The 18284-nt window shown below is 48.4% G+C and overlaps 2 protein-coding genes across 5 annotated transcripts; both read left to right on the top strand.

Moving 5' to 3' along the window:
* Positions 1 to 294: 294 nt before the first annotated feature.
* Positions 295 to 4521, top strand: cpb2 (carboxypeptidase B2 (plasma); the record flags this gene model as incomplete). The annotated part of the gene is made up of 11 exons (XM_083680586.1): positions 295 to 368; positions 707 to 782; positions 986 to 1110; positions 1281 to 1386; positions 1833 to 1934; positions 2073 to 2177; positions 2393 to 2503; positions 3062 to 3152; positions 3569 to 3771; positions 3919 to 4003; positions 4334 to 4521. The coding sequence occupies 11 exons, from the start codon at positions 295 to 297 to the stop codon at positions 4519 to 4521; spliced, it is 1266 nt and encodes a 421-aa protein (XP_083536712.1).
* A 526-nt stretch (positions 4522 to 5047) lies between these two features.
* On the top strand, positions 5048 to 17709 carry zc3h13 (zinc finger CCCH-type containing 13). 4 transcript variants are annotated; one of them, XM_083680177.1, is made up of 21 exons: positions 5048 to 5176; positions 5981 to 6127; positions 6297 to 6406; positions 6629 to 6743; positions 6894 to 7005; positions 7503 to 7630; positions 7872 to 7910; positions 8029 to 8177; positions 8439 to 8639; positions 8873 to 9043; positions 9643 to 9986; positions 10273 to 10767; positions 11131 to 11361; positions 11627 to 12140; positions 12646 to 12830; positions 13133 to 14488; positions 14852 to 15529; positions 15770 to 15916; positions 16313 to 16513; positions 16740 to 16903; positions 17093 to 17709. In XM_083680177.1, the coding sequence occupies exons 2-21, from the start codon at positions 5990 to 5992 to the stop codon at positions 17306 to 17308; spliced, it is 5694 nt and encodes a 1897-aa protein (XP_083536303.1). In that variant the 5' UTR covers positions 5048 to 5176; positions 5981 to 5989; the 3' UTR covers positions 17309 to 17709. The 4 variants fall into 4 exon arrangements, with proteins under 4 accessions (XP_083536303.1, XP_083536304.1, XP_083536301.1 ...); XM_083680178.1 differs by having other exon boundaries at positions 8029 to 8198; positions 12646 to 12752; XM_083680175.1 differs by having other exon boundaries at positions 8029 to 8198.
* Positions 17710 to 18284: the final 575 nt, after the last annotated feature.

The following is an 18284-nucleotide window of genomic DNA, read 5'->3' as shown; positions in this document are numbered from 1 at the left end:
GTCTATGGGATTGACCACAATTAATTGGTAGATTATTTGCTCAAATACTTAATGAAGCGCAGTCATGCATTACATACTACTACTGGGCTAAACAGTAAGAGCAGAAATAATTACAGAGGGCTCGATCACCAGACTGCTTTAGGGATCAATTCCTATTAGGCCTATGCCTCAAAGCCCTCTTTCAAAAAGTACATTTTAACTTATAAACAAACAAGTCTAGCTAAATCAATACAGGACTCAGCCTCCTTCTCTGGCTTACCCCAACCTCTTGCACAAGTTTTGTCCACACTGAACATGAGGGTTCTCCTAATTTTGGCTGTTTTGAACTTTGACCAACTCCTTAAGAAAGGAGACTGCACTCAAACACGGTAAGTTATATTTCCAAATGGCTTATAATGTCACTGTGACATTATATTTATGCCAATTGCTTGACACATTTGAAAAAGAGCTGATATCCGAAGAATTGGGTCAGATCGGGATCATTTAAGGATATAAGAACATTTATGTGTATATGTGTCAAAGCATTCAGAAGGAAATCAAGTGATAACAGGACAAACGTATGCCATAAGATTGCTTCACAAGAGACTTGAAAAGAAGAATCTCATACGCAAACAATCTGCCTGGTAAAGGCACAGTAGTATGGTCGTTTCATAGATGAACTTCTTGTGTTTGTGGTTCAACACTGTTTTATTTTTGTCTTCCTCAGTGACCAAGTTCTCTCAATCACAGTCACAACACAGGAAGAAGCAGATATCCTGAAGAACATATCCAGCCAATATGAGGTACAATGATAATGACATCAGCTGTAACTTCTCTTTGTTGGAATGGACATTTCGTATAATTCTGCATTGCAGTTGAATTGACAACAGTGATGGTAGTGGCACTGTTGTTGATGTAATACAATATGTTGTTCTCTAGACTTTATCTTGTACGTTGAAAGGTTTTCTTTATAGTGAATGTTGTGTGTGATCTGATGATCTCCCAGACAGTGTTGTGGCAACCTGCGTCCCCTTACTACATTAAAGCAGATACTGAGGTTCACCTGTTCGTTCCTGCAAATACCTCAGGGACTGTCACAGGCCTGCTGCAGGGACACCATCTAACATACAAGTATGTCATGTGGATGAGCAATATCATAATAACAACGTTGATTTGGTAGTTATGCACTTATGACCGTCATTACACTACGACATCAAGTAAGCTTGACCATGAAACATGATATTAAAGTAGTTTCAATGAATACCCAGAGATATTTAGGACATGTGATGTTATTGTTTCAGATTGTTACTGGAGAACACAGAGGAACTGATTGAGATGCAAACCAGAAACACAACAGACCCTCGAAGCGCCACTTCATATTATGATAGATACCATTCGCTGGAGGATGTAAGAGACCTGGGCCCTGTTTGAATATTTGAAGCGCATCCTTCCTTCAGTCCCTTCCTCAGTCATCACTGATCTAACACCATTGGATTGATCAGTGCAAGCTTGTCATAGCGTTGTTTTCATCAATCACATCACATCAGATTAGGGATTTCTTCAAGGAAGGGAGGAAGGAAGGAAGGGGGCCCTCTTAAGAGTATTCAAACGGGGCCCTGGTTTAAGGTCAGACACTACACTACCTGCTATTTTACTGATATCCCTTACCTGCAGATGCAAAGCTCTGTAAACATGCAGATGCATGTTGATACAGATGTACAGCATGTTTACAGATTGTTGCATCTGCAGGTAAACCAGGGCCCCGTTTGAATGCTCTTAAGAGGGCATCCATCCTTCCACCAGCCTCCACTGCTGTACATGCTGACCGTGTAAACATGCTGTCTCCTCTCTAGATATATCACTGGATAAATAAGACTGCCCAGGACCACCCTGACATGGTCAATACCATACTGATCGGCTCATCTTTTGAGAAGCGACCGCTCTATGTTCTAAAGGTGCCCAAAACAGGTTTTTAAGAACTCCCTTAACCAAATCAGTGATGTGTTTTGCAATGAAATTAATTTGCTTGTTATAGACAAGCATGTTATAGACAAGCATTAGAAATGATAGCAATCATTTGTTGTCTTTTCCAGTTGTCTGGACAAGCGGGAGCTGGAAAAAGAGCAATGTGGATTGACTGTGGAATTCATGCTAGAGAGTGGATCTCCCCAGCTTTCTGCTTGTGGTTTGTGCAATATGTCAGTAACATGCTTCTATCATCGCCTTTTCAACCACTGTATTTGTAAACAGGTTGTGTACTGTACATCTGTCGTGATATGTTGTCCTAGATGATATCACCTGATAAAGGCATTGGTTTTAATGTCCAGTGGAATATTTCTAACCTGGCTGGCACTTTTTTATGTTTCAGACAGTGGCATCAAAGTGTTCATTCTCACTTGTGTCCTTTCCTCAGTCCTTAGCAGTTTATAATAAAAACAAAGACATCACTCACATGCTGAACAGCATGGACATCTATGTCCTCCCTGTCATGAACCCCGATGGATACAAGTACACGTGGACACCGGTAAGGTTTATGAGGACTAGTAAGTGGTATTGACGTAAGTGAGATAGATAACCTTAAAAGGGGTCAGTCTAAGTTATATGAAATATGGGCTCCTTTAGAGGCAGGGATCTGGGATCCAGACAACATCAAAGTGGTCGCCCAGACACTTTTGTAAACAGCTGACAGAGTAGCTGGAGAAATGTAACCACTCTCAAATTCATAGACAGAGCTATGGATTCAAGGACTGACCATCCATTAGATCAAAATGATTGTTTACTTATTTAGTTATTTTTGCAATTTTACAATTACATTGTTTACAAACAATGGAGTAAAACAAGCGTATATTTTGAGTTCTGATGGGGTAAGATACAGAACTAAGCTCATGAGGCATTTATAAGTTAAATTCTTCAAGAATCAATGGCTATGTATAATTAATTTAAAAGTTAAAAAATGTATGTACGAATCCATTTTGCACCTTACTCTTACTCCTAAAGAACTAACATAAACTTAATGCATGTTGATAATATGCCAGATAGATGTTGCTATTACATACAGATCTGTGCCCCCTGTTTTTAGGGAAATCGTATGTGGAGAAAGAATCGTTCCTCAAGCAAGGAAAGCAGCTGTTTTGGTGCCGACCTCAATAGAAACTTTGATGCAAACTGGTGCAGTAAGTCTGACAAACACACTTTGTTTTACAGTCCCACAGTATTACCACTGGTATTAATTTTGTATGTACTTTTTAATTACTTTGTAACAATTGGACAATATAGCAACAATATTTCTATATTGTATTCAAAATACTGTGGTAGTGCACTTGCTTTGCAAACGTGAGACCCAAGTTCAGTCTTCGCTCTGCAACTTTGTCCCCTCAGTGAAGGGCTGATGTTTGAACTGGTTGCCACACTGTGTTTAAATCTGTATGCCTTGAAACAGTTCATATGAGATGTGTGTGTGCCCTTGCAAATGGAGTTGATAAGTCACACATTGTAGTAGAATTGGGACAGAAAAGCAGTGTGTGTACCTAGTATACGTTTAGAAATCAGTAGTATATGTCAAGTCCCCACTGCACCCTTGTCTCTTCAGCGGAGGGCTCCTCCCCCTGGCCCTGTGATGAGACCTACTGTGGACAGTTCCCAGAGTCTGAGCCCGAGGCACAAGCTGTGGCCAGGTTCCTGCGCAGCCATAAGGACTCTGTCAAGCTCTACCTGTCCATCCATTCCTACTCTCAGATGCTGCTCTTCCCGTACTCTTGCTCAAATGATGAGGCGGAGAATCACAACGAGCTGGTGAGTCGATAGAGATGAATGGACAGCTAGAATGATGTGTGTTGTCTGATGGTCAGTGCATACATATCTTTTGGAGTTTGTATGGGAGGTCTTTGTTTCTTCATCACCTAGGCCTACAGTATGTTATGTTACATTTATTTTGAACAGTTTGAGCTTGTCATGGAGGCAGCCATGAAAATCAGAAGATACTACAGAAGTATCTACAAATATGGTGCAGGAGCACAGACAATATGTGAGTCCTTCTCTGTTAAAAACAACACTAAGAACTAACTCTACTCTCATACAGTAGGACAAAACTCCAGTCCTGTGTCATAGATGATAAAAACTGCCAATGAACTGAGTTCATTGCTATATTAAAGAGGAGCCGTTTACCGGACACAGATTAAGCCAAATCCTGGACTAAATCACACTTTCAATTAATAATCTCCATTGAAGATGCTCTGACTATAGTCTAGGACTATAGGCTTAATTGTTGCCTTCGATACCATTCCTTTTCAAAAGCTATTACCACCACACAACAATGTGAAGTGCTTTGCGTTCCCCTGTTCCTCATGTGATCCAGATCTAGCCCCCGGTGGTTCCGATGATTGGGCCTACAACCTTGGCATCCGCTACTCCTTCACCTTTGAGCTTCAGGACCGCGGGCGATACGGATTCCTCCTCCCACCATCATCAATCTCTAAGGCCTGCAATGAGGCCCTCCTTGCAGTGAAGAGCATTGCTCTTAGAGTCATAGAGAAGACACAATAACACTCTCTTTGCTCCAGATGAAGAAAGAAGAAATCTGTAGAAGCAACCATTTTCTTGACCAGGCTTCCTAGTACAATAGATTAACTGGGACTCGCCTGGATGGATAAATGAGAAATAGAAATAAAATACCAACTAATCTTGTCAGAAGTGTTTAGTTTAGTTTAGTTTTTCTGTAAATCAGAGTATGAACCATATCAACATAGCCTATTGTTAGACTTGCCAAATGTTCAGTGTGATACAGTCAAGTTAATTCAATGAATCTCATTGTAGAAATGTCATATAACAACATTTAAAGAATTAAAAAGCAAGCAAACTTGAATAAAGGTAACTTTTGAAATGCAAATAATATTTGTGTTTTATTTTTCGGGTCTTGTCAAGTTTCTCCCTCCTGGCTTGCGACTTGAATGGGGGACTTGTAGTTCATCTTCTGAACCTGTTGGTGGCGACATCTGATTAAGTCCTCCGTTTGTCTGCAATCAAAGAAAAGGAAGACATCCCACATCCAATCACTACACGCGCGCACCCATTGCCAACAACATGAAGGCGGATAGGGGAGCCCCTGCCATTGAAATACAAGAATAAAACTTGTAATTTCAAGAGGTAGCGAATCCCCAGACCTTACGAAAATAGATGCGACACCAAATCAATATTTTGGGTAAGGATCATTCTTAACCGCAATGCACGAATGCTATCAAACATCTTTTTAATGCGGTGGTCTGAATGGTGGGGCCCGCGCGCCGCAGACAGAATCCTGCAGACACACATATTCGATGAGGCTAGGCTAGCTAGCTGCTAGCTGTCTATCGAAGGTCCTGTTCTCACTCAGGAAAGGTTTTACCAACACTAACTTACTGATAGAGATGGCTAACTGTAGACAGTGTAATATGCACTCGCTCTAATGCAGCTCAATGTCACACACGTCTCTGGCAGCTATTGTATTGTAGCAAGCTAGCGACTGAGCCATAACAAGTTAGTTATCTAGCTAGCTAGCTAGCTACATAGCTTGCTAACATTTGTGGGGTAAATCTAAATGCTAGACTGGAATGCGAAGCTTCAGTTATACACTACCGAAACAAAGTTTCCCGATCATAAGTACATTTCTTTTTTTGTTGGTATCTTCAATCAGTAAGAACTTCTGAAAGATGGCAACACCTGTGCACGTTGTGTTCATAACATCTGACATTTCTGGGAACGTTTTAGTTCCAGGCGTTAGTTATACCTGTTAGTTATTAGTTATTCCATACCGTTAGTTATGCTTTTTTTAAATCAACGTTCAGACTTACAAGCTGCCATCAGCTTGCTTTAGATTCCAAATAGGCTACACATGTAAGTCATATGTACAGCATTAGATCTCTCACAGTTATGTGACATTTGAAATGTTTTGTTTGTTTGTTTACATTGCTGTTCAGAGTGCACACTGTACGTGTGTGGATTTATAATCATTCTCCAACATTTACAGTCCTGCAGAATGTCCAAGATCAGGCGGAAGGTAACAGTGGAGAATTCTAAAACCATATCTGACAGCAGCAGCAGTACCGCCACCTCCTCTCGCCGGCCCAGCGTTTTTGAAAGACTAGGCCCCAGCACTGGTAGTAATGCTGTCGAGGTATGTAATCTCTAGTAAAGTGCATCTTACCTAATGCAGATGCTGTACATCAAATGCATTGCAGCTATAGAAAGGAGGCATTTAAAGTAACATGAATGGGATCTGTTATTAAGAAAAGAAAGTGGTTCAGCCTTATAAAATCACATCTTTCTTTTGTTCTTTCTTTCAGACTCATTGTAGAAATTGGTTAAAAACTGGGAATTGCAGTTACGGCAACACTTGTCGCTACACACATGGAACTCAGCCTCGAGGCAAAGGATTTAGTGGTACATTTAGTAGGTAAGATGGCATTGTACAACTGCCTACGGTTGTTAGACGCAGGCAGAGATATCATGCACATTTGAGACACTTTAATAGATTTTGGAGCCATGACTGTCTCACAGGTGTTCATAATGTATTTCATAAGTCAGTGGTTTGATAGAGAAGCAATGCCTTTTGTATATGATCCTGGCCCTTCACTAACTCTGTGTGCATGCACGTGCGCATGTGCATTCATAACAGGTCAGCAGAGAGGCCCACTGGCGATCTGCGGGAGAGGATGAAGAATAAGAGACAGGATGTTGAATCAGATGCCCAGAAGAGAGACCCAGAAGAGCCTACGTCCCCCACAGCCAGAGTGAGCCAGAGTTTAATCTGTTTTCTTTTGCCCAGTGGTTTATAGCAGTGTTCACCATCTAAAGGTTCTATAACGTTACTTTTCAATGATAACCAAAGTGAAATAAGTGGGAATATTGTATTAGAAATGTCTTGTAACGTGTTTGTTTAGCAGCGAGACTCCTCCAGAGGCCGACACCGAGAGAAGGAGGATATAAAGATCACTAAAGAGCGCACTCCTGCCAGCGAGGAAGAGCCTGCAGAGTGGGAAGCCAATCGCGAAGGTGAGGTTGAGAGTTGGGTCCGGTTTGAATACTGATCCTTCCTTCCTTTGCTCCTTGAAGAAAACACTGATCCGATGTGTCTTGATTGCTGAAATCAGTAGTTGCAGTTGAGCAATCCAAACACATTAGATCAGTGACTACGTTTTCACTCAGTGTTTGGCCATTCAGAAGGAATTCATTTTGAACAAACATTCCTAAAAACTGTTTATAGAGTCACTGTTTATAGACTGTTTTTAAGAGTCACAAATTCAAGTGGCTATATTGGAGGTTACTTTTTACGTGTCCTAACATATAATCTGAATACAGTAGTTTCTGACTCGCGTTGAGGCCTTTTCTTCGCGTGGCCTGCAGCACAAACAGCCGACATGTTTTTTCACGTCATTTGGACGAGAAGGGAAATAGTGTGTCAATCCTAATCGTATTGGACTGTAGGTATTTATGTGGCTGCTCTGCTTACCTGGCCTGTTTATAGAATGGCTTTTATTGCTGGCTTTCAGACTCAGACAACGGAGACTACGACTACGAATTATCCCTGGAGATGAAAAGACAGAAGATTCAGCGTGAACTCATGAAGTTGGAGCAGGAGAACATGGAGAAAAGAGAGGAGATTGTCATCAAGAAGGAGGTATGAACCGATGCACCAACTACCATTGTGTTTGTTGATAGTCTCATGTAATTGAAGAACCGTTCAAAGTAGTAATATCATTCTTGCAGTTCGAATAGTTAAGTAACTATCCCAGATGACTCTAACAATACAACAGTTACCAGAAGTATCTCAGGATGACTACCTTGTGGGGCTTCTGTGATTTTTATTGGACCTTTTGATCTGTTTAATAACCTCATGTACATGCAACATCTCTCACTAGGAACCAACAACCAAAACTAGGACCAGTAGCACATCCAAGGTAAGGATACGTCCTCGACTTGGTGTAGCTGCACTATCAACACTTGTACCTCTCCTGCCAGTGGTTGTCCTGGAAAGTGCTGCTCAATCACTTCTGCTTTGTTTTATCTTCCATCCAGCCCTCTCCAGAGCGATCAAGTTCAAAAGGATCACCCTCATCTCGGAAATCCAGTGGATCTCCCAAACACAAAGCTGGAGCGAAAGCTTCTGGCTCTGGGAAAAAGGAGAAGAAATCCTCTGTGTCCTCCCCCGTGTCAGATACCACCAGGTCTGAGTCTATCAGCAAAGGGTTTGTGTTTGTTTGTGTGTTTTTGTATATTTCGGTGAAGGGAGACTTAACTCCTCTTACCCACTTGGATTTTGATGTTGTTCCTCTCTAGTGTAGTGGTTCTTTCCTGTAATTTGATTCCATTTGCATCTTCTTGGATACAGATGATTGAACGAGAGAATAAAGTGACAGTAAAGGAAAATGATCCATCAGACCCGTTTGATTTCCTTACTGTATTATTTTTGCTTTCCTGTCCCTCAGGCCTTCCAAGGTGGGCCACAGTAAGAAGAAAGGTCCTCGCACGCCCAGCCCCCCTCCCCCAGTGCCTTTGGAGAACCCTGTGGTGGGGAAGAAGCACAAGGGGAAGCACAAGAACAAGGAGAAGGCTGAGGAGAAGCCCAAGGAGGGCAAGGAGAGGGGCCGCGACACAGAGAAACACAAGGAGAAGAAAGAGAAACGCAGGTAGAGCATCGCTCTGTTTCTCTATTCTCTCTGTGGAGCGAAATGTTGTCTGTCACGTTTTCTGTAATTATAGTGCTTTTAACAATACAGTTTAGACACACAAGTAATTGCTGAACAACAGTAATTGGAACCTAAGAGCTCTGCGGTGAAATGTGTTTACTAGAAGACTGTTGACGTCTCTGTTGACGTCTCTTTTTGCCGTCTCTTTTTCACTGTTTTCTTGGTTTGTGCAGCAGGGACCGTTCAGACAGCTCCCATAAGGCCAAGAGGTCGGTGACGTCAGAGGAACGTTCCGGAAGCGTCTCCTCCCCTTCCAGAGAGATGTCCCCGGCAGCCAGAAAGAAGTCCCCCTCCCCAAAACAACCCCCCCAGAAGACCCCCACACCTGCCTCCCCTCCACACAGGTTAGCCCACGCTTCATTATGCAAGCTAACAGCGTCAGTTTTCAATGGAAAGTGTTAATTGAAGATGCTTTTTAGTCTAGGATTGGGTTTAATATACTATGTATGTACAGGAAAACTGATTCATAAAGACTATATTACGACAGATATGTATCACCTTCCATCTGGGTCAAAACTGTCATCTCCCCAAACATGAGATTTTCCAACTTGTTATCTGACTGCCATTCCTCTGAAGTCTTACACGGAAACCGTACTGGCCATGCATGTGTGCCAACTTCAACTGGTTTTGAGGCGCTATGCTCCAAACTCATTAGTGCGTGTGTGCGCACAGTGAGTAGCGAACTCACCATTGAGTAGCGTGTGTAGCGAACTCACCATTTTCTGTTTCCCAACCGGCCATGCTAGCTTCTGCACCAAGAGAGTTAGCTCACTTGGCAGAGATGCCAACGGGTCTTATACAGGGTCATTATGGAATCATAGTCTTCAAACTCCCAACTGTACAAGTATATTAACGAGATACTCGTTAGTTAGTGCAGGATGTAGATAAGAAAAATGTTCTCTCACCCTGAATATCTGTCTTTGTTCTCCCCTGGTTTTTGCAGGTCTCCCACTCCCCCCCGCCACCAACGCACCCCCACCTCACCACGCCACCACTCTCCCTCCTCCCACTCCGGCTCCTCAGCCCAGAGGCACTCGCCCTCCCCCCGCAGACGCCGTTCTCCCTCCCCGACCTACCTCCGTGACCGTGAGCCCCTGGCCCCAGCCCCCACCTCCTCCTCCTCTCCCAGCCAGAGGCGCTCCCGCTCCCCTGCAGCCCCCCGTGACCCCGCCTCACCCCAACGCAGGACCAGCCCAGGCCGCCACCACTCCCAGGGTCGTGACAGGGGTCGCAGCGAGAGGGAGAGGACGCCGCCTGCTCAGGAGCGCAGACACGAGCGCAGAGACGGTAAGGGATTTTTATTCTCTTTGGGACGGTTTCCAGGACACAGATGAAATTACTGAGAGACTATGAAGCACCTTCAATGTAGATTTTCCACTGAAAGTGCAATCCAGTCTTGCACTTAATCTAGTGACCATGACACCGCCTCTTAATGTCTGACTTGACTCACCTTGTAACTTCATACTCGGACATCCTGCCTATTGCTTAGTCGTAAATGGCCCTGCATTCACGTGACCCAAATTGGTCATTAAGACAGATCTGTTTTTTTTTTATGTTTCACTTGTGCAAACAGAGAGCCGTGGGAAACGTGACAAGGATGGAAGCCGCGATGACCGGGACTACGAGGCCGACCAGAGCTCATTGCGAGACACCCGCGAGGATCGGGAGGCGAGAGAGGGTCGTGAGCGGCGGGACGGGCGGGACCGACGTGACGCCACCAGGGAGACCGCCAGGGACACCCGGGACCACAGGGACGCCAAAGACACCAGGGAGACCAGGGCAGCGGAGACACGCTCCGGCAGAGACTCCCTGGAGTACAGGGACCGCGACAGAGAGCGGGAGAGGGAGAGAGAGAAAGAGAGGGAGCGGGAGAGAGAGAGGGATAGGACAGACGCCCACAAGAAAGAGGAGCCGGCCCCCGAGGAGCGCGCCTACGGAAGAGGCCACGGCCGTGACGATGGCGGCCGGAACGACGGGAGGGGAGAGGGCCGCGGGGAGGCGAGGGCGGAAAACCGACCTGAGAGAGCCGGACGCGGGAGGGGCCGTGGCACCGAAGCCTCGGACAAGGGTGAGAGGAATACGCACCAGATGACAGTGGCTGAATTCCATTCTGCTTCACTCTATTCTCCCAAAGTGTGCACTTGTTCACTCAGCCTCATGGATGTCAAAGGAATGTGTTGGTGTTGGAAATCGGATTGATTCTCCTTCCAGCCCGCCGATTGATAACCATAGGGGGAGGTGAATGAGCACACATTTCGGGAAGAAGGTTGAAGAATTAGTCTTCAAGACAAGTTGAGACTACATAACTATCGTCATCAACAGTTTGTAAATATGTGACGGGGTTTGGTTATCTTTTTGTTAGGTCTCCAATACTGATTTCAGGAATTACCTCTGTGTGTATTTGTTTTTAACCTCTTTGCCTCTCCCTCAGGCTCCACCCGGAACTCTAGAGGCTCTCAGTTAGAGAGTAGCCATGACAGTTGGGACTCGCGTAGTGCTTTCCGTGAGCGGAGCGCGGAAAGGAGCACAGACCGCGGAGCTGAGAGAGGGGCGGAGCGTGAGCGCTACGACACGGAGAGAAGAGGCGAGCAGGCCAGAGACTCGTCTTATGACCGGCGAGGTGGTCATGCTGAGCGTGACCGCAGAGAGAACCGGGAGAGAGGTGAGGAGAGGGAAACAACAAATATTAGATTGATGATATTTATTAACATTATGAATAATAGAAATTCCGAGAGGATCCCTCTAACCTTAATTAGGAGACATTGGCTCACGATACGATTTACCCTCAAGTTGTCATTTGCTAGTCTTGTCATAGTTTGCTCGGAACTGGAGGCTTGGAAATAAACCATGTAGCAACTGCAACTGGAGTGGCTGACTGATGTTTGATGTGGTGACTGACTGACCGACTTAATGTTTTGTTTCACCAGACCAAAGAGCACCCTCCCCAGGCAGGCACCAGGGCCGAGGAGAGGAGCCCGAGAGGGAGGAGAGGAGGGATGAACGCAGGACAGACCGAGGGGAGGACAGACGAGAGGACAGGGCCCGCGAGAGGGAACGGGAGAGAGAACGGGAACGAGAGAAGGAAAAGGAGAGGGAGAAAGAGAGGGAAAGGGAAAAAGAGCGCGAGAAGGAGAGGGAGGCAGAGAGGGAGCGGACCAGGGAGAGGGAGAGGGAACGCGAACGGGAGAGAGAGAAAGAGCGAGAGAGGGAGAGGGAGAGGGAACGAGAGAGGGAGGAGCGTGAGAGGGAGAGGGAGGAGCGAGAGAGGGAGAGGAAGGAGAGAGAGCGGGAGAGGGAGAGAGAGCGGGAGCAGAGGGAGAGGGAGAGGCAGCGGGAATGGGAGGAGCGAGAGAAAGGGAGGGAGGAGCGACGGGAACGGAGAGATGACCCGAGGGACGACCGTTCCGTTCGAGACACTCACGAAGACCGCAAGACCGCAAGGCATGTATCTGCATCAGGAGAAACCCAACACCTGGGCCAAACACGCAATTCTGTCCACAGCATAGAGACAGGATTAAAGAGGCCAGACGCTTGTTTGGTTTGGCACCAGCTCAACATGCTTCGAGTCACTAACTCTAATTGACCGTCTGTCATCAAGATTACCAGTAATATGATTATCAAGGGATTATTAAGGGATATTTTCTGTGCCCACCAGGGGAGGCTGGTGGAGGCAGAAATCAGAGGACGGGCGCATTGTAATGAGTGGAACGGAATGAGGAATGGTATCAATGAGCCCATCCCCCTGATTTCTACCTCCACCAGCCTCCCCTGGTGCCCACATACACTGACCCTACAGTAGGTTAATCCTATATAGGTACCAGCCAGCAGAACAGCCAGCCTTTTCTCCTTTTCTGCCTTCATTCTACTGTCCCAACTGTAGCACGGCTGACCTCTGACCCCCCCCCCCCCCCTCGGGGTCTGTTTCAATTTCCTGTGTCCTCCTCAGGAAGAGGCACCGGGTGGAGAGCAGCCCCAGCCCCCGGCCTTCCCCGAAGAGAACCCGGGACGCCACGCCCGGAGACAGCGACGGCTACAACAGCGCGGAGGAGAAAAGTGAGCTCTTGACTGGCGTAGGCCAGCCCAAGCTCCGGGCCGCCCTCCCCGCCCCAGTGTGTCCGCCTCCACCTGACAGTAGGGACACTCTTTATGGGGCACTCAGCACTGGCTCTGGGAGATACTTAGTCTTATGGATTATGATTTCCCCCCCCCCCCCCCCCCCCCTCCCAAAGGGGCGCCTTGGTTTGCTTTTTCTAGAACTTTCAGTGTGTGGGCACTCTTGCACCCTCCAACAAAAGGAATAACAATGTTTTTTAGCTTTGTTGAGAAAACCACCCAAGGCGCCCTTAAATAAGGTGTTGTTTTTTTGCATCACAGTTCCAATGTTTGTGTTGTATCGTGCTAACAGAGGTCATCTTTTGTGGGGGGTTTTCTAGGCGGTGAGAAACATCGGCTCCTGAGTCAGGTGGTACGCCCCCAGGAGCCACTGCGCTCTCCCCCCAGCACCCCCGCGGAGGACAAGCCCAGCCGCTGGAAGGACGAGGAGCGCCGCGGCGACAAGAGGGAGGTTCGCAGCCGCCACGAAGAGGCGGAACCCCGTGGAGACAGAGGAGCAGGCAGGGGAGGGGGAGGGGGGGAGAGGCGTGGGGAGCACCCCTCAGACAGTAACCTCACCACAGGGGCTGGCTCAGACTCCAGGAGAGGCAAAGAGCAGCGGGAACCCACCCCTCCCCCTAACTCTGCTCCCGCTCCGGCTCCGGCTCCCGCTCCCACTCCTGTGCCTTTGGCCTCAGTCGCCGAGGACAGAGATCCCCCGGTCACATCAGCCCAGGAGGAGGGCAAGAAGAAGACCAAGTCCCAGAAGAAAGGCCTGAAGAAGATCCGGAAGGAGGAGGAGGTAGGAGCAGGTGCAGCAGCTGTCCCAGGTGAGAGGTTCAACCCAGAGCCCCCGACCAGCGCCCCATTAGAAGCCGGTGCCCCTTTCCAATCGCCCCGCAAGGCGCCCAAGAAGAAGGCGCTCGACAAGAAGCGGAAGCGCTCTCGTGGCGGCGAGTCGGACGTGTCGGAGGAGGAGCCGGCCGCGGCCCACCTGCCCCCCGGCAAGAGGAAGCGCGGGCCCAGGACACCGCCACCTATGCCCAAGGCAGAGCTGCTGTCCCAGAGGCCACTGGCCGCCGCGCAGCCCTCCCCCCAGCCCCTCAAACTGGACGCCAATTTCAGCGACTGGTCCGACGAGGACGTCCTGGAGCGCGCAGGGGAAACGGCACCGGTGGCGGCGACGGTGACGGCGGTCCCGGCAGAGAGAGCCCCAGCTGAAGCCCCCAGGAGAGGGGGGCCAAGGGCAGGCAAGGAGAGGGCCAACAACCCCCCAGCCATCGCCCCTCTGCTGCCCCAGGAGCCGCCGGTGCTTCTCCAGACCCTCCCCCCGCAGCCCCTCATGTCCCAGCCCCTGCTGCGGAAGCCCCCCCTGGAGCAGAAGCGCAGCAGCAGCATGGGCAGCAACCAGAGCCACGCCTCGTCCCGCCGCCTCCGCTCGTCCTCCAACGAGTCAGCCAACCGGGAAGACCCCCAGCAGGGCCCGCGCTCCAGGAGGGGAAGGATGCAGGGGGGCAACTCCCGCGACCGGGAACGCGAAAGGGAGCGGGAGAGAGAGAGGGAGCGAGAGCGGGACAGGGAAAGGGAGAGGGAGCGGGAGAGAGAGAGGCCCGCCGTCGCCGAGCCACCGGTTGCAGAGAGGAAGTCTCGTATAGACCAGCTGAGGAGAGGAGAGCCAAGCCGCAGCACCTCCTCAGGTAACGCACTCAGCACGGTACACTACAGTCTCCACACGGTACACTACAGTCTCCACACGGTACACTACAGCACTCAGCAGTATAAACTACAGTCTGAATACACACTCTTTATTTAACCCTCTAAGCAGTGAGGTTCAAATGCATTTGAACCCTACTTTGATGGGCTGTTCGAGATGCCATTCCTTGCTAACGTAGAACAGCTTACCTGTGATTTCCCTACCATTGAATGGTTTTGCCCGGCCCCAAAACTTTTTGGCCTAAATAGGTTTACATCATAAATATTCGTAATGGAAACCGTGAATGCTGATTTTGATGTTTCATCCCCATTGTCGCCCCCCCCACCACCACCACCACCACCTGCAGACCGCCAGGACTCTCGTAGCCACAGCTCCCGACGCAGCTCTCCAGAGTCCGAGCGGCAGGCGCAGTCCCGGGCGGGCTCCTACGACAGCCGAGAGAGGGAGCGGGAGAGGGAGAGAGAGCGAGAGCAGTTTGAGAGGGAGCGAGAGAGGAAAGACCTCAGACAGCAACAGCAGCCACCACCTCCTCTACAGCAGCAACAGCAACAGCAGCAGCAACAACAACAGCAGCAGCAGCAGCAGCAGAGAGACTGGGAGCCCGATGCCCGTGAATGGGGTGGGCGAGGCCGGGACCCCCTGCTCATGCGCGGGGGCCGGGAGCCAATCAGAGAGCGGGATCTCCGGGATATGCGGGAGAGGGAGCGGCTGCTGCCCGAGGGGCTCTTGCAGCACGACCGCGAGCGAGAGAGGGAGCGAGAGAGGGAGCGGGAGCGCCTTGACCGTGGCGATAGGCTCGAGCGCGGCGACCGGGGAGATCGGGAGCGCGAGAGGCTGCTGATGATGGACCTCCCGCCACACGGGGAGCCCAAGGGCAGAGGGGACATGAGGCAGGACAGAGGTGATTACGAGCCCCTGCTCCCCCGCGAGGCCTTCGGCATGGACACAGACAAACCTGGCAACAGCCATCACCAGGTGCTGGGGGAGCAACGGGAACAAGAGAAAACGACAGACAGCATCGACGGTAAGATCTGAACGTTTGAAGAAAAGTGCCCCCTTTTCCTTGTTTCTGTTGGAGTTTATGGCTCTGTTTAGAGTACTTCTGAAGCGCATCCTTATGCTTCCTTATCTATTCCTAGCCTTCCTCCCTTGAGCTAATTACTGATCAAAAATGATTAGATTGGTCAAAGCAAGCTTTCCCCTTGATTGCTTACACCAAAGAGTGTTTTAAACAGGGCTAATTTGGTGCTCTGTGTTCTCTTAGGCGAGGATGACGGCAAGGCAGATGACGCCCAGTCTGTGATGTCCGGCGTGGAGGAGTACGAGCCAATCAGCGACGACGAGCTGGACGAGATCTTGGCGGACAGCGCCCAGAAGAGAGAGGATCAGCAGGATGATGAGAAGGCCCCAGGTACAACCACAGGACAGGACACCACAACTACAGCAATGTGACACGCTGCCCTAAGTGATTGCTAGCACCCTAGGGGCTGTGCAAAACTACTAGAACCACAGTTGTGTGTGTGTGTGTGTGTGTGTGAGTAAATACCTGACATCAACATCAAAGAGGCCCATCCATTTATAGCTGTAATGCTCACTGGTGTTGATCAATGTACCCTGTGTGGTACACGCCAAGGGTCAACCCAGTGTAAAATAACTCAATGTGTTAATGTTGTGTTGCAATGGAATTCAATAATACATTGGGAGATGGCAAATGAAGCTCCTTCATCTTGTTTGGTAGCAATGAGTCCCAAATGTGTAAGAGACAAACTATAAGTCATTGCTCTGTGCTGTGGCTGTGCTGCTGTAGGTCCTCTGGATGTGATAGATGTGGACTGGTCAAGCCTGATGCCCAAGCAGAAGCACGAGCCGCGGGCGCCAGGGGCAGCGCTGCTCAGGTTCACCCCAGGCGCTGTGCTCCTCAGGGCGGGCGTCTCCAAGCGGCTGGCCGGGCCTGAGCTCCTGGAGAGGGTGAGGGAGGTCTGCAAAGGGGAGCTGGAGGACCCTAAAGGTGAGGGGGAGGCGTATTAATAAATGATTGTTGTATGTGACCTTAATAAATGCCTGTAAACTGTGACCTTGTTCCATTGTGCACACCGGTCCTAATACGACTTGATTTATTTTGAACAGCACACGATCGAGCAACCGAGATATGATGTGCTTGCTCTCTATTTACTGAGAATGTTGAGTTGGTATTGCACGAGTTACCGGTTTAACCCAAAGGTTAATCCTGACAGATGCTGATAAGCTGTTTGAGCATGACCTGGGAGCTCTGAACATGGCTGCCCTGAAAAGGAAGGTGGAGAGGGCGGGCCTGCTGCGAAATCTAGGCCCCTGCTGCAAGGCCCTCTGTGCTCGCAGGGACATAGCCATTCGTAGGCAGCTGCTGAAGAATGAAAAGGTGAGTACCATCTATTCCCTCAACAAAACATGGATCCTCCTGAGTGGCCAAAAATGGAAAAGGTTCAAATGATATCACAGCACAATTGTATGGTATTTTCCAGGGGAAAAGAGGGGCTATACTGATGCCTCCAAAAAAGTCTACCTGTCAACAAAATTGACCTCAGTCTATCCATCTGTCTGTCCTCAGGGCCTGACCAAGCAGATGTACCCCATCACTCCTGTGGTGGACAATGAGCTGCTGCAGCTCAGTGTGCGTCTGTTCAAGAAGACTGTCGCCAGCCAGGCCGCAGGCCAGGAGAAGGCTGACACAGGACCACCAGCAGCAACAGCAGCAACAGCAACAGCAGCAGCAGCCACCGCCGCCGCCAAGCCCAGCACACAGCCTGAGCTGTGTGTCTCCTGAGAGTATGGGCTTAGTGAGTAAACGCATGAAAACTGATCTGTGATCTGACAGCTAAGCCTGCTCTTTCCCCCCTAACACCCCCCACCCCACCTGACCCCCCCCTAGCCTTTTTAATCATGGGGAGAGGAAAAAAAAAAAAAAGCATATGCTGAAAATTTCTCAGCCAGTGCTATTTGGAAGATTGATCTGCAAGTACAGCGCCATAGAGACTACTGGGTATGCTAGCCTATGGCGGGATAGAGGCCTTGTACGTTGAACTAATGAAACCATATTTTTTTTTAATGCTATTCAATGTTTTAGAACAGCTTTTTAAAAGTCCCCTTTATAATGAAGTTGCTGTATGTTTATTTCTTTTGTTGTGCAGTGGTTACTAAAACTGTGCATTAAAGTCGTTAGCTGTTTATTTTGTAATGGGTCTTTATCCTTGTTTTGAGTTGAGTTGATGCTCCCTCTTGAATAGATGAACTACTACTTGTGTGTGTTTCTCGTGACTCCATTGCTTTGTTTCAGTGTACGTCAGTGATCATGTACTTGATCATCAACAGAAAAACTGCAAACCAAATCCCAAACCTTTTCGTGACTTGTGTGAATGTCTCCCCTGAACCAGTGCTGCCAAGCTTTTCCATCATGATTTTATATTTACCTTAATTCACTCAATGTGGGACATTTTCCGAAAGAAGAATGGATTTGTTTGAATGATTGGGCAAGGTGTCCTTTGGGTTCTGAAAGGTATATATGTTACAATCTTAGATGCTATAATGTCATTGGACAGCATCAGCTCAGAATATCATCTCCGCTACGTGATTCTAGCAGTCACAACCTCATGTGTCCTAAAAGGGAAGATGCTTGATAAAAAATAATGGGTTGATAGCATGACAAAATACGGTATATCTCTTCACACAAAACATGAACTAAGTTCCCACTAATGTGACTGGATTAGCCTTGTACCCAGGTCCCAGACTTGTCCTCAACACGC

This window comes from Argentina silus (genome assembly GCF_951799395.1).
Source record: "Argentina silus genome assembly, chromosome: 11".
Classification (NCBI taxonomy): Eukaryota; Metazoa; Chordata; class Actinopteri; order Argentiniformes; family Argentinidae; genus Argentina; species Argentina silus.
The sequence above is the reverse complement of the archived record's forward strand: the minus strand, read 5'-3'. Positions and strand labels throughout refer to the sequence as shown.

Excerpts from the sequence above, each read along its gene's own strand:
- zc3h13 (XM_083680175.1), top strand. The coding sequence starts at position 5,990 with ATGTCCAAGATCAGGCGGAAGGTAACAGTGGAGAATTCTAAAACCATA. Across the intron at positions 9,044-9,642 it reads CCTGCCTCCCCTCCACACAG|GTCTCCCACTCCCCCCCGCC; the intron begins GTTAGCCCACGC and ends TGGTTTTTGCAG. Across the intron at positions 15,917-16,312 it reads GGATGATGAGAAGGCCCCAG|GTCCTCTGGATGTGATAGAT; the intron begins GTACAACCACAG and ends GTGCTGCTGTAG.